The 14,358-nt window shown below is 45.9% G+C and overlaps 1 protein-coding gene and 1 long non-coding RNA gene across 6 annotated transcripts in view; one reads left to right on the top strand and one right to left on the bottom strand.

Moving 5' to 3' along the window:
* LOC103353902 (uncharacterized) overlaps positions 1-633 on the top strand; it is a 1,029-nt gene extending 396 nt beyond the window's left edge. Inside the window, exon 2 of the long non-coding RNA XR_520023.1 lies at positions 3-633. This is a non-coding gene — a long non-coding RNA (uncharacterized LOC103353902). The remainder of the gene's footprint in view (positions 1-2) is intronic.
* mgaa (MAX dimerization protein MGA a) overlaps positions 341-14,358 on the bottom strand; it is a 28,858-nt gene continuing 14,840 nt past the window's right edge. For 2 of the 5 annotated variants that reach the window (XM_008277083.1, XM_008277085.1), the window contains exons 10-27: positions 14,049-14,188; positions 13,899-13,967; positions 12,854-12,959; positions 12,346-12,764; positions 11,749-12,063; positions 11,095-11,371; positions 9,683-9,961; positions 8,117-8,898; positions 7,662-7,784; positions 7,463-7,574; positions 7,090-7,172; positions 5,361-5,428; positions 4,459-4,513; positions 4,007-4,112; positions 3,495-3,794; positions 2,756-2,905; positions 2,547-2,675; positions 341-1,938 (exon numbers count right to left, since the gene is read on the bottom strand). In XM_008277083.1, coding sequence (XP_008275305.1) covers positions 1,220-1,938; positions 2,547-2,675; positions 2,756-2,905; positions 3,495-3,794; positions 4,007-4,112; positions 4,459-4,513; positions 5,361-5,428; positions 7,090-7,172; positions 7,463-7,574; positions 7,662-7,784; positions 8,117-8,898; positions 9,683-9,961; positions 11,095-11,371; positions 11,749-12,063; positions 12,346-12,764; positions 12,854-12,959; positions 13,899-13,967; positions 14,049-14,188 — 4,232 coding nt within the window. In that variant the 3' untranslated portion in view covers positions 341-1,219. The remainder of the gene's footprint in view (positions 1,939-2,546; positions 2,676-2,755; positions 2,906-3,494; positions 3,795-4,006; positions 4,113-4,458; positions 4,514-5,360; positions 5,429-7,089; positions 7,173-7,462; positions 7,575-7,661; positions 7,785-8,116; positions 8,899-9,682; positions 9,962-11,094; positions 11,372-11,748; positions 12,064-12,345; positions 12,765-12,853; positions 12,960-13,898; positions 13,968-14,048; positions 14,189-14,358) is intronic. The other 3 variants (XM_008277086.1, XM_008277084.1, XM_008277087.1) reach the window with 3 other exon arrangements.

The following is a 14,358-nucleotide window of genomic DNA, read 5'->3' as shown; positions in this document are numbered from 1 at the left end:
AGGTGAGTTCGTCTAGGTGAGACCGTCCAGGTGAGTCTGTCCTGGTGAGTTTACGTAAGTCAGCCCAGTCCAACTGAAACAGTCAAGGTGAGACTATAAGTTAGTCCAGGTGAGTCTGACCAGGTGGGTCTATCCAGTGGAATCTGTCCAGGTCAGTTTAAGTGAGTCAGTCCAGGTACGTCCGTCCAGTTGAGTTTACGTACTTCAGCCCAGATGAGTCCAAGTGAATTCAGTCCAGGTGAGTCAAGATGAGTTCAGTCAGTCCAGGTACGTCCAGGTGAGTCTGTCCAGGCGAGTGTCCTTTCCCAACTCAAGGAGTTTTCACAGTTTAACACAAAAAAACTTTCCTGTCATAGTTTATTTCCTGAAAACGGAAACAGTTGAAATATTTCATCGCGACGTGACGCCGATGAACAAAAACTTTGATGAAAATCCTTCAAGTACAAAAATAAAAGCTTCTGTCTGTTGTTTCAGATTTTCAGAGTAAAGCTGCAACATTTCAAGCAGAAAACTTGTTTTTAGAAATACTGTAAAGTTTCTCTTTCTACTAAAGGAGGCGTTCTACATTTCCCAAGAGTCTGTCAGGTTTGCAAAGTTTTTTTTTTTTTTTTTTTTTTAAGTAAAACATTTCAACATGAAAAACTAATGATTTTTTTTTTTAAAAAGGAAAAAAAAAGTAATTTCTAAATTAAACAAAAACGGATGTAATTAGTTCTCAAACATATGAAACTAAATCAGCTTTGAAGGATAAATTCAGGCTGCAGTGACGGATTCTTCATTTCTTTACATTATAATTTGGAAACATAACCAAAATTATTCAGAATTTTTTCGCAACTTTTTCCCCTCAGAGGTTACCTTGGCGACAGGGTGCCTGCCGTTCCCATAGGGACAGCCTCAGTCTGATATTACAGTATTGATCTGTTATCAGGTCAGTATCGGGATTATTTCTGTTGAGGCTTTTCGGCGCAAATGTTTGCGCTTTATTCTGAAACGATCCTGAAACAACAACTAAAGTAAACAAACGAAGGAGCTCAAACTGACGAAATGAAGACGTGGACAAAATAAATAAAACGATGACATAATCTCTGGTTGTCTGTAAACATCAATGAGGGGTCTGATTGGTCATCCAAAAAACAAAAAAACAGGACCAATCAGAGAATGTTCGCTGCCCACAGGCTGCCAATGAAGTCCTGAAGCTGCGGTGACATCATGCGTGATGTCAGCTGGGCAGGTTTCCTCTCAGCCCCAGAGGAACCAGCCTCGGCATTGGCCTCCAGGCCACGCCCCCCTCCCCCCCCTCTGTTGATGACACCCCCGCTACCCCGTCACTTGTGCTGGGCGGAGCCACTTTGTCTCCTCCCACCTTCATCTGCAGCAGAGGGGGCGGAGCCAGCTTGCCTCCAATAGTGTTTGCTGGTCCAGGCTGCACGCCAGTCGTCTCAGTGTGGCCGTTAAGCCCCGCCCCCTCAGTCTCTGTGGCAACGGTGCTGTTACAGTCCGAGTCCAGCTGGAGTTGCCCCGGGATGTGGGCGTCTTGCCGCTCCTTGGCTCCGCCCAGCTTAGTGGCATCCTCATAGGACGGCTTCCCCAGTGATGAGACCTCTGTTGTCGTGGCGACGTTCTGCTGGTTGAGGAAGAAGATCTCGTTGAGGAGGGACGTCAGGGTCTCGTTCTCAGGGTCCCCTCTGATCTCTGGAGGCTCCGTCCCCTTTTCCTGTGACTGACGATCGGCGCTCAGAGACGGAAAGGACGAAGGTCTGAGCTCGGCCTGCGATGGAGGCCGGACCTGATCCGGGATCCGGTCTGATCCAACTGAGACCAGCTGAAGGTCCACAGGATGGGTCTGTTGTTGTTGTGTTTGTTGTTTGTCTGTCTGTTGTTGTTGTTGTTCTGTGATTGCAGGCTGAGCCAGGTGCAGCATGTTGCTGAAGTCTGTGGCTGTAAATAAAAACAGTCACGATCAGCTGATGTTTTTCTAAACAAACAAAATAAGTTGCAAACAACAAAGATGACTCGATCCGATCTCACAGATCAGGGCTGATCAAGGCAGGGATGCACGCTTTTGATTATTTCCTTCATAAAAGCAGCATCGTCAATCAATAATTACTAACATATAAAATTAAAATTAAGCTCAGCAGATGTTAGTCTTATATGGACTGTCCTGTTTCAGTCCACACACACATGAGGGCTATAAACACAGCTCTGCTGTACATGTCACTGTGACAGAAACACTGTTCTAGTTGGTCCTGAATGAAATTCAACTCCTGAGTTCTGGTTGGAGGTCATGAACCTCCTCTAGGTCCTGTGGCTGCTAAACTCCCACAGTGCTCTCTGCTGCCACCATGACTGTAGTCTGAGTGACGCCTCCTCTGGTGGAACAGCCAGGTACTACAGCTGACCTACAACATTTGAAATGTGTTTGTTGCTTTCAGATACTAAACATTAAATGACTCAATTGGATCAAAGGTAAAACAAAAACCCGATCAGGTAAAACTCAACGATATGTTCTGTATTGTATTTAGAAGTCTCGTAGGCTGATTAGCTACCTGTGAGGTTAGTGACGGTGAGCGGCGCGGGGCTGCTGTAGATCTTACTGGTTGGTGGGCGGGGCAGTGAGGTGAGGTGCAGCTGCTGATTGGGCAGGTTGGGGATGTTCAGGGTGACGGAGGCCACGCCTACACAGAAGAGTCTCATGTTACTTTGACAACGACAGCCGGGGGCAGCAGTGAACGGAGGATCAGTGGTTAGTTAGTACCTGGTCTCTGAGCGGACTGCAGCACCGTCGGTTCCGTCATCACTGGGCTCAGCGCCAGGACCTGCTGACCTGGTAACGATGCCCGGACCAGAGACAGGACCTCCGCCGGGAGCAGAGCCTGGAAGGATGGAGGTTCAACTGGAGGATGGACTGCAGAAGGACCAGTCAGTTCATAAACTCATCGACAACACTGACCGACAACTAACCAGCAGCTAACAGGTAAAATACTTTGAACTAGTTTATTGATAAACCAAAACATTAACTGTCAACCCAAATATTTAAAACAAATTTAACTAATTAACTCTTTATTAACTGACTGACAGATCACTAGTTAGTCAGTCAGTCAGTCAAACAGCTAGCTAAGTATCAGTGAATCTATTATAAAGTAGGTAGTTAGTGAGTCAGTTAACCAGGTAACTGGTTGGCTATGTCAAACAGTAGGTTAGTTAAGTTGTTATACAGTCGGCTAACTTGGTAACTGACTGACTAAATGTTTCAGTTAGGTCAGCTACTCAGTCAATTAGCCAGCTAACTAGGTAACTAGTTGACCAGGTCTGTGAGTAGATCAGTGTATTAATCAGTGTATCAGCAGCTAACTAAGTAACTGGTCTACAATTAGATAGGTATTTAGTCAGTCAGTTAACTGAGTGAGTGTGTGACGAAGTCCACCAGTGGGTGGGTCAGTCAGTCAGTCAGTAAGTCAGCTAGTTGGCTGGTTAGTTGGTTAGTTAAGTCTTACCCTCTTCAGTTGTCGTGCTCTGCGGTGGTGGAGGACGACTCTTCCTGCGAGACAGGATGTTGGGAATCGTCCTCGGCCGGTCTCTCTGCACAGGTGCATTGTGGGATGCAGCAGGACGAGGCGGGACGGACGTCAACACCTGTGCGACCAACGGAGGCTGGGCAGGTGTAGGAGTGGGCAGGGCAGAAACACGGGTGGGAGGAGCTTGTGGAGGCTGTACGTCAAACAATGTGCCTGTGACGTCCTCGTCGATCGTGTCTCCTGCTGGCAGCTGATTGGCTGATCTCTGCTCAGTCTTACCTGCAGTCACACATACAGGCAGGTTAGAGCTTCGCCTACAGGTGAGCGGTCACAGTTATGACCTTTCTGGTCGCTGTTCTGGCTGCTCACCAGCATGTAATTTCTGTCAACATAATTTGTTTTCCAGCAACATTAGAAGCTGCCAATACTTTACGGTGTGACGTCCTGCAGGAAGGTTTAGCTTATAGAAACACCCTCACCTGGTTTCTCACCTGGTTTCTCACCTGAACTCTGTGCGTCTTTTTGCTGCTTCAGACTCGTCTTCAGACTCTTCAGTTCCTCCATCGTGCTCTTCAGAGTCTGGATCTCCTGACGAGCCTAAAACACACAAACATCATAGAAATAAAAACTGACATTTCTGATTATTTGTTCTTTCTGAGCGGTACGACTCTGTTTCATCAGCCTGCATTTGTTAAATTTAGCCGAAATGCTCTTTAAAGCAGCAGAACCGTCAGTGAGTTTCCTGTTTGCAGGCTATCAGGACGTACAGATAAACCTGACTGGATTCATGTGCTACTGAAGGAAACCTAAAAACAGACAGATTCTCAGTGAAGTTCTGAACTGTCTTGTCTGGTGTTCAGATTTGATGTGACCTCCGTGTCAGGGTGTTTTTCGGTGCTGAGTCAGTTTTACGGTGAACTGATGAGCAGTTTGCTGGCTGTACCTGATGCAGCTGCAGCTTCTTTGGAAAGATTGTGGCTCCGGTCGTCTCGTCCGCCCTGGAAACAACCAGAGAACATGTCAGAAAGCCGATTTTACATTGAAGGTGAACAGCTTCTGCTGTAAACACCACAGAGCCTGAGTCATACCATTACCTTTAGCATAAAGCACAACTTGCTGATTGTTTGTATCTGCATGACAATGTTTTTATTTTCTTTCAAATCTGCTAAAATCTGATTTTATAAAACTATTTCAATTCTAAATTCTCAAACTTCTTGTCCAGCAGTGAACCAAATTTCAGGACAAACCCAAATTTTTCTGAATTTTCTGTCTCTCATGTGGGTTGCTTATTATATACTGGACTGACACTATCTACAGTTAACCCAAACGAAGAACCTTCAGTTGTCAAACATTAATATGACCATTAGTTTTCACTGATGCAGCCAAAAGCGTTTATTTTGTGTAGTTTTAATATAGTTTTATCAGATCTACAAGTTATTTGGTCCTATGTAATAAACTGCCTGCCACATAGATTGTTAAATACATTTTCCCAATAAGAACTTTTTAAAATTCCTTCAAACTATTTGTTTTATTTGTTCCAAAGTGCTAATATTCTCTGAAGATGTATAAAAATGTAGAAGATCAAACTGAAGAGCTGCAGACAGGATTAAATTCAGCTCTGAGGTGACGAAAAAAAGATCCAATAAACGTAATAGAAGTTTTTATGTTAATATCTGTGAGAAAATCCCTGACACGAGCTCGTTAGTTTCCATAATTTGGCGTAGAATGAACAGCAGCTCCGATCAACTTCTAGTTTCACATATTTGTAGCTTCTACAAGCTGCTGATAATCATGAGAGTTTGTCTGGTTCAGATCATGACCCTCATCAGTCTTTCTTCTTCTTACTCTGATCTCCTCCTCGTCATCCACGGCCGGTTCCTCTCCTTGGAAACGCCCCAACATCCTTCCTCCACCTGTTACAAACACAGAGTCACCTCAGGTGAGCTTAATATGATACAAAATGATTTAAAAAATCTCCAGAACTGCCTCAGAATGACCTGATTCATGAGGTAGAATACCTTCAGTGTATTTAATGAAGCCATGCTACGTTTTACCTTCATGCTAGGAATGTTTCTGAGATACAGGCCCTTTAAGCACATAAAGGTGGGTACAAATTTAGCGTATTTCAATTTACTTTTTCCACCATTTCCCTAATCTCACTGATTCATCAGCACTCAGAGCCTGTCTGAGAGTCTTTCAGGTTCTCCTCTGACAGTGTTCAGTTCTGGTTCTGTCGGCCTGTTTCTGTTCGTTAGGTGTCGACTCTTTAAATTACACCCTCAGACTGACTTATTGGCTCCTGCTGAGCTCCACAGCTTCATAACGACCAGTTAGGAAAACACTACTTCCATGACTTCATGGTTTTCAGGACTGGGCTTGTTGCTCGTGACTTCAACGTGAGGTAAACTTGTAACGCAAACCTCCGCACATGTTGTAAACATCCTTGTTCACTCAATATTATACACATGAGCACACGCTGATCTAAATATCTCCCCTAAACTCAGAGATTCATCTGTCTGAACAGATTTAAGTGGCACTCTGCAGCACTTCAACATGCTGTGCTGCCACTAGACTGAACTGTAACACTTTGATATAATGTTGGTTTGATTTCCTTCAGCTAACAGATTTTCACATCTTTCGAGTGATAAATTATGACTATATAAGAAGATCATTTCCCCTCAGAGTGAATCCTGTCTACAGATGGTTCTGGTATGTTCTGGAGGTAAAATGGTCCTTCCATTGTCTAGAACTTGTTTTGACCAACCACCATCACACATGCTGATATGAGCCTGGAAAGTTTACCCAGAATGCACTTTGTAAAGTTTTCTCTGGTGAATGATCAGAACCAGAACCACATCCAGGGTACCAATGATTGTTCCTATGACTCTATTTCATAGACATTAAACTGGTACCACTATGAGACATCCCATAATACTGATGCTACCAGCTGCTGACAGAGGACGTGAACAGAACCAGGTCCAGTGTTCAGACTGAGACACCTGGATGGATGTAGAACTGGTTTCTTGTTTTGTTCCTGTTTTCTGTTGTTTCTTCTCCCTTTTGTCATTTTGCATCTGTTTTGAGTCTTTGCGACAGTTTGTTTCTTGTTGTGGTCATTTTTTTGTTGTTGTTATTGCCATTTTGCATCTCTTCTCCTGTTTTGTTCCTCGTTTTTCTTGTTTTGCATCTCCTCTTTGTCCTTTAGTGTGACATTTTGATTGCTTTATGCCCCTTGTGATACATCCCATAATATTCATGCTCAAAGTTGGCTGTAGAAAAAGTGCTCCAAAACCTAATTTATTCTTTCGACTGTGACACCTGGATGGATGTAGAACTGATCTGGTGTCAGGTTCTACCAGAACTCAGATGTGTTCTTCCTCCTAAATGTCATGTGTCTATCTGCTGTACTGATGAAGTTCTGAGGCTCAGAAATGATGGGAAAAGTCCATTAAAGTGATAAACCTGGACCCTCCTCTGTGGACTTCAAGGACCTGGAGCTCTGGAATATTCACAGTATGAAGGTAGAACTCTGTTTGGCCTTCTGACTCTGTGAGGAGCTGTTTGAATTTCTTACATCAATCTCTTCTTCAGATGAGATTTTGATCGTGTCGTCCAGCACATCCACAACCTCGATGGAGTCGGCTTCAGTCTGGTCTGTTGTCAGAAAGTAAACACAAACAGTGGGCATATTTATCACAGACACAGCTGGTAACTGTAATGTTAACGCAATAATGAAAAGCACACAGAGAATTTAAAGTACATATAAATAAATAAAAACGGATAAAGGAGGGTCATTCCAGATAAAATAGACCAAAAATGAAGAAAGCTCCCCGCTGACCTCCTCAGAATCAGCTGGTTCTTTATCTTCTATCAGTTTTCTTACTGCTTTTGACTGCTTACAGCTTCATCTCTCAGGTTTACGTCTGGTGACAAGTTTCTGTTCTGACCTGATGACGGAGCGAGCCTCGACAAATATTCGTCCCTCCTCTTCCTCAGCATCCGCTTCTTCTTCTCCAGCTCCGTCTCAATCGTCTGGAGCTCCTCTATGACCTCCACCGCCTCCAAACAAACACAACAGCTCCTGTTAGTCTCCAGAAAAAACAAACAAACAAACAAACAGCGTCGGTGCATGAGCTGGTTTCTCACCGTGTTCAGTGTGCAGATCTTTGACGTCCTCGAGTCGCTCAGTCCAGTCTGTCTCCTCAGTGCATCGAACAGCTGCCGCAGCTTCCCCCGACGCTCCCGCTCCAGCGTTTTGTGCATCAGACGCTGCATCAACAAACAAACAAACGTCAGCAGCAGCTTCACTCTGCAGGAGGTAAAACTGGTTTAGAATTTTGAGGCATTTTAAACAAGCTTCCTGTAATTTTGGAAGTTTCACCTCATTTTGAAGTGTTTGAGTGCAAAAATAAATAATCGAATAAATGTTGTTCTATTGCACTTATCCAGGTTGTTTTCTCCTCACTACATCCTTGCTTGTGTTGTATCTACTCTCAGATGTACGTCACTTTGGATAAAAGTGTCTGCTGAATGAAATTGTAGAACCGTCTTAGTGCACGGAAGACAACAGCGACAGGATTCAGGAAAAACTCAGGTGTCACCTGGTTGCTCTTCGGCGGCTGACTCTCCTCTTCGCTGTCTGACTCTCTGCAGTCCGACGAGTTGTCCGTCTCGCTGCTCGACACCAGCTCCACCACGTCTGCCGGCTGCATCGTAGCGGTATCCAGTCCCATATCGTCGTCCACACAGATGATGTCCAGGTCCACCAGGTCACAGGCGAGCTCCGGTTCAGGCCTCAACCCGTCAGCCGGGGGGTTCGGTGGAAGCGTGACCTCTGATGCTCCAGGTGGAGGTAAAGCAGGTGTGGCATCTGTCGGAGGAGGCGGAGGTGGCACTGGACGTTTGTCAGCAGTCTTTGAGTCAAAGTTTTGAGGCGGAACAGTTTTCTGTCGGACCACCACCAGTCCCGGAGCGAGCGGCATCGCCGACACCTTCACCGTCTTCACCCCCGGCTCTGCCCCCCGACCCGACGAGGGTTTGAGGGAGATCAGGGTGACGGGGGCGGCGGAAGAGGTGGAGGGTGGAGGCTGGAGGATGGTGAAGGAACCCGAAGGCGTCACCACCGTGGCGGGCTGCTGGGAGGAACCTTTACCGGGGATAATGAGGGGATCCCTGCGGGAGGGGAGGAGTTTAAAGGTACAGGGGCCCTTCTGAGACAGGAAATCAGATCCTGGGGGGAGGGGGGCGAGGGTGTTGACAGAGAAGGAGGAAGAGGAGGATGAGGAGGAGGTCACGGTAGTCACAGGTGGAGTTTGTTGGCTGATAGTAATAACAGCTGGAGTTTGAGGAGATGCAGGAAGGAGGATGGAGGGGGAGGAAGGACCTGGGTGGGAGTCAGAGAGGGGGAGGAGTCAATTTCTGGCCATTGGATCATTTTACAGCAGAACCAGAGCGTGAAGATAACATTCAGATGGATCTCTAATCTCTGCTTCACATTCTGTGAATCTTGTATTTTCTGTGATGTTGGTGAACCACAAGGCTCCGTACGAGAGCCTCTGACTAATACTGACTACAAGCTATGGAAGTTTGTTATATAATGTTGTTAAATTTCAACATGAAGACAACACGGAAGCAGCTTGTAACTTTGCACATGTAATGACAACATATAGAACCAGTAAATACCAGATTTTGTTTCCTACCAGTGAGTCCACATGAACATTTTGTCAAAATAGCAAAAAACTGAAACCTTGTCCTGCCATATTAATTCCCCATCAAATTCTACTGAGGTTAGAGCCTCAAAAGTTCCTGAAATGTCGACCAAAATTTTCATTTTTTGTAGGAAATATGAATCAATCCATATATAGACACTTACAGGAACTCCTGGGGTACCAACACCTCCCTGCTTTGAAAATGTTGCACCTTATTTTCAGAGGCCAATCGTTAAAAATACATCGTCTGCTTGATCCATTTCATCATTTAAATCTGCTGGGAACTACTGAATCCTCAAAGTGGCTTAAAAGGTAAACATATTTTTTTAAATGTGAAAATACATAACTTACGAGGTCTGAAAACACGAAATTCTCAAAATTTTGCAGAATATTTTACAGAACTTAGTTTTGGGTCCAAGAAAAGTAATAAGTAAACTCTGAACAGGTGTGCAGACGTACCTTTCTGAGCAGATGGATTTCTACCGACTGGTTTCACCTGGTTGAGTGGAACCAGTTGGACCAGCTTCCCGTCTGGTCGACGGTAATACTGAAGGCCTGACGCCGTCTGGACCGGCTGCAGAACCAGCTTCTGACCGGTGGGGGAGGTGGCTGGCACCTGGGGGGGGAGCTGCCCCATTGGACCTGCGACATGAACCATCAGGAACTGAGGAGTTTTAGGAGGCGCCGAGCCTGGGGATGGATTTACAGGTGGGACCACCGGGCTGCTGGGCTGAGAGGCTGAACACACGACACACACGGTTCACTGGTTTACATTTATCTATGGAAACATGAGTTATTTATACAGTTATTTATATAAACACAAGGTATTTATACAAAGATGATTTTAAAATACATAAGAGGTGTGTCAGAAAAGTTCCAGGACTGGTGTCACAAAAGATATATTTCAAATCCAAACTACAATCTACCAGTTTTCCCTCCGTATTAATCCCCCTGGAGTCTAACACACTTCTCCAGCCTTCACTTCACGCCACCATGCACTCCTGGAAGGATTCTTCCAGGATCCTCTCAGCTCCGTTTTCACAGCCATCTTTGTGTCGTCCACGTCTTCTAAACAGGTCCCCTTGATGACCCCTCGTGAGCTTTGGGAAGAGGAACCAATCCCACGGAGCCAGGTGGGGTGAGTAGGGAGGTTGCTCCAGCACAGAGATGTTCTTTTCAGCCAGGAGCTGCCGGATGCTCAGGGCGTTGTGAGCAGGCATGTTGTCATGGTAAAGCAGCCACAACTCGTCCTGCCACAACTCTCATGCACTGAACGACACAAACGCTGCAGGATCTCTTTGTAGATGTGTTGGTTGATCGTCTGGCCCTGTGGCCAGGACTCAGTGGACGATGCCCCCCACATCGAAGAATGCGATCAACATGACTTTGACTTTGGACTTGGACTGTCTTGCTGTCTTCGGCCTTGGCGATGTCGGATGCTTCCACTGAAGGCTTTGCCGTTGGGTCTCTGGGTCGTACTCGAAGATCCACAACTCATCACCGGTGATGACTCTCCCTAGCGAGTCTGGTCCGGTTTCAAGACACTCGAGGATGTCCCGACACACTTGCATGCGTCGATCCTTCTGGTCATCGCTCGGCAGGGAAAAAGTTCAATGGCTGCAGAGAGCTGAGATCCCCGCTATATACTCCAGGGCGATTACTTTGAAGAAGAAAACTCCTCATTTGGGTTTGAAATATATCTTTTGTGACACCAGTCCTGGAACTTTTCTGACACACCGAGAAATGTGGTTCTTTATCGATGTATTTACAGAAGCAAGTTATTTAAAATTTCCGATACAGAATGTATTTACCGCTTTATTGACAGAAAATAATAATAGAAAATAAAGGAGTTAAGGATGCTGTCTACTCACCTGTGGAGGAGGTTGGGATGATGAGTGATGTGACTGGTGGCTGTGATGTGGGCGGAGTGGTGGAGGTGGAGGCGACGGCAGAGGAGGAGGAGGAGGAGGAAGAGGAGGTCGGTGCCGACCTCAGAGGGGGTTTACAGGGGGACAAAGATGGAGAAGCCTGTTGCTGCCTGCTGGACCCGACCCGACCCGTCAGGTAGGCGGCCAGACGATTCGCTGGATGCAACGCCCCCATTTTTCCCAACTGGATCTTTGCCAGAGGATAGAGCTTCCCGTTCACCTGCAGGAGAGCAGAGGGCGGAGTTTAACAGGTGGGTAAACAGGGAACGTCTGAAACTGAAGACATGAGAGAAATGAAGCCGCAGTATCTCTGCAGCTCCACTCTTGATCATCAGAAGTATCTGAGTCTGACTTACTTTTCACAAGCAAAAACTGAAAGCAGTTCAAGGTTTGTCTGAATGAAATGTTTCTGTGAAGTTCATATAAGTTCTGTATTAGTAGGAGGCGGTTGTTCAGCTGTCGTGGGAATCATTGTCCTCTTTTCAAACTCCACCTACTGACAAAGATCATGAGGTGCAGCTGACACTGAATATAGATAATTTAGTCATCTTACATGTATAGAAAACCAGCCGTCACTGCCATACATGGTGTTCTCACCTGAATCGGGTGGTCTGTGCCTCCCGGCTGCTTCTTATTGGCTGAGAGGAAGCCGGCGGGGGAGATTCCCGTCAGGAAAGGCAAAGCCGTGTCGGGCACCATCCTTATTCTGCTCTTTGAACTCCTCTTCCTGTCATTCACCTGCTGAAGAGTGCTGACCTCCTCCTCATCAATGTCTCCTTCCTCCACCTCCCGCTGCCAGTCCTCCAGGGGCTCCGCCTCCTCCACCACTTCCTGTTGCCAGACCTCCAGAGGCTCCACCTCCTCCATCACTTCCTGCTGCCAGTCCTCCAGAGGTGCCTGTCTCAGGTCATCCTGCATAAAAATACGAGATGTGTTCAAACAAAAACACTCAGAGGTTTGAGCAGTTTTCAGCAACATGTTGACACTGGATACAATCTAAAGCCTGTTTAATTAAGACATTTACACTTACAGTAATCAGATTCATGTAAAGCGACCCAGTTTAGAATCATACGACATGTAAGTGGCACTACATAGAGCAGCAGCTTATTAAAATGGTGTTGATGACGGGCTCATTATCAGAACAGATGCTCAGTACAGGTTCAGAGTTTAAACAGCATTTCAATTCCTGCTCACCTGTTTTTTTTGAGCAGCTTTCATTTTTCTTTGGGTTCTTGGAGCAGCTGGTTTTACTGGTACTGCTGGTTTTACTGGTCCTGCAGGTTTTGTGGATGCGACAGGTTTGACTGGTGCTTCTGATTTCTCCTGCTCTGGTTTGACTCTGGAGATGCGAACCTTGTACTGGATGCATTGGTCGGCGCCGTCCCCCTCTACGGTCTGACTGACGGGGCTGACGAGGTACTTCCGGATCTTGAACGGCCGGTCCAGCCGGTCCTGAGCCATCGCTTCACACAGCTGCTTCAACACATGGCTCTGATCGGCGCTGGTCTCCCATTTACAGTCGGCCACAATGAACAGACGCTTTGATGGCTTCGGGATCGGATCCTCTGAGGGACTCGCAGGAGGCTCTTCAGGAGGCGTCTGGACTGCTTCACCTGCCAAAGAGACGGGACAAAGCTTCATCAGCAACATGAGAAGAAGAAGAAGGACAGTTTGACATAGGAGGAGCTGGACATGAACCCACCTGGAGGAGGACGGGAGGTTCTGGTCTCGGTCTCCTTCAGGGTCAAGTTTCTCTGTTTCAGAGACGTCAGCCGAGCAGGTTTACAGTTCACGTCTTTAGATGCCTCCTGGTGGACAAACATGACACAGCTGGTCAACTGTGGTGTTCCCCAGGGACGAGGAATGGGACAACCTCAGATCTCAGTCTGAGCAGATCTGTTAATACAGTACCTTTAAAAAAATAGTTCCACCCTCGGAAATTTCCTCCACTCAGTGCTTTTCAGCTTTGAATTATGGTAAATTTAATACTGGGTTTTTGAAAATGTCAAAGTGAAAAACTAACTTCTAATTTCTTTAAGATAAGGTCAATTAATGAAACATATAAAAACAGAAAATAAGTGACTGCAAAAGTGTTCACCACCTTCAAGTCAGTATTGAGTAGATGCACCTTCAGCTGGAGATACAGCATCGATCCTGTTGGTTTTAATTAGCCTGAACATCTAGATGCTGCAATGTTACCTCTTTTTTTTTTTCTTTGTAAAACTCATCAAATTCAGTCAGGTTCCACAGGGATCATGAGGGAACAGAACTTTCAGACACTAATTCTCAGTTGTACTGAGGTCTGGACTCTGACTGGGCCTCCAGAACTTCACCTTGTTGTCTTCAAACCATTTCTGTGGAGCTTTGGCTGTTTCAGTCTCAGTTCTCCTGCAGATTGCATCAGGTTGTCCTCCAGGATTTCTCTACACTTTGCTGCATTCATTCACCCTCTACCTTTACAAGCCTTCCAGGCTGCTGCTGAGAAGATTCTCACATCATGATGCTGCCACCACCGTGCTTCCCCATAAAACTCATGTGATTTTATACCTTTGGCTGTTGTTTTTATCAGGAGTCCAGTATGCATGGTTTATAGCGACAAGCCCCTCTGATAGACATCTGTTTTTTTGTGAATTTACTTTTTGTAGAATGTTCCGGATTAACAGTAACCCCGCTTGATGTTTGACATGTTCAGACAGAATCAGCCGAGCTTGTTTGCATCAATGTTGTCTGCTTTAAGCGCCTCCCACCTTCTGTTTCTTGATCTTTCTCCTGAAGGCTCGGACTCTGGCGCAGCTGCTTCGGTTCTCTCTGCCCTCCTGAAAACATCAGAACCACCAGAAACTTCAGCATATATTTTTTGCAGAGCAGCCACTCGGTGTCTTGTTATCTGTACTCACCAGAGTCCTTACAGTGGAGCTGGGCTGAGGGGCGGCTTTAGGGACGTGGACTCCCTCCGGATCTGAGTCTCCACAGTCCCTCCCCCACAGAGTCCGGACTCGCTGGGCCGGCTGGGAAACGCTGTCCGCCTCCTTCAGGACTAACAAGTCCAACACAGCAGTTAGAGGAGAGGAAGTGCTTTTACTTCAGCTTATATTTATCTAGCACTTATTATTTTTACTTTCATCAGACATTTTATTGATTTGTCTTTAATATTTCACTGATATTATTTTAAACATTTATGAGACATTTTGATAATATTTTTTAGAC

The sequence above is a fragment of the Stegastes partitus genome, unplaced genomic scaffold (assembly GCF_000690725.1).
Source record: "Stegastes partitus isolate 25-593 unplaced genomic scaffold, Stegastes_partitus-1.0.2 Scaffold89, whole genome shotgun sequence".
Lineage (NCBI taxonomy): Eukaryota > Metazoa > Chordata > Actinopteri > Pomacentridae > Stegastes > Stegastes partitus.
Note: the sequence above shows the minus strand (reverse complement) of the source record. Positions and strands in the feature narration are given on the sequence as shown.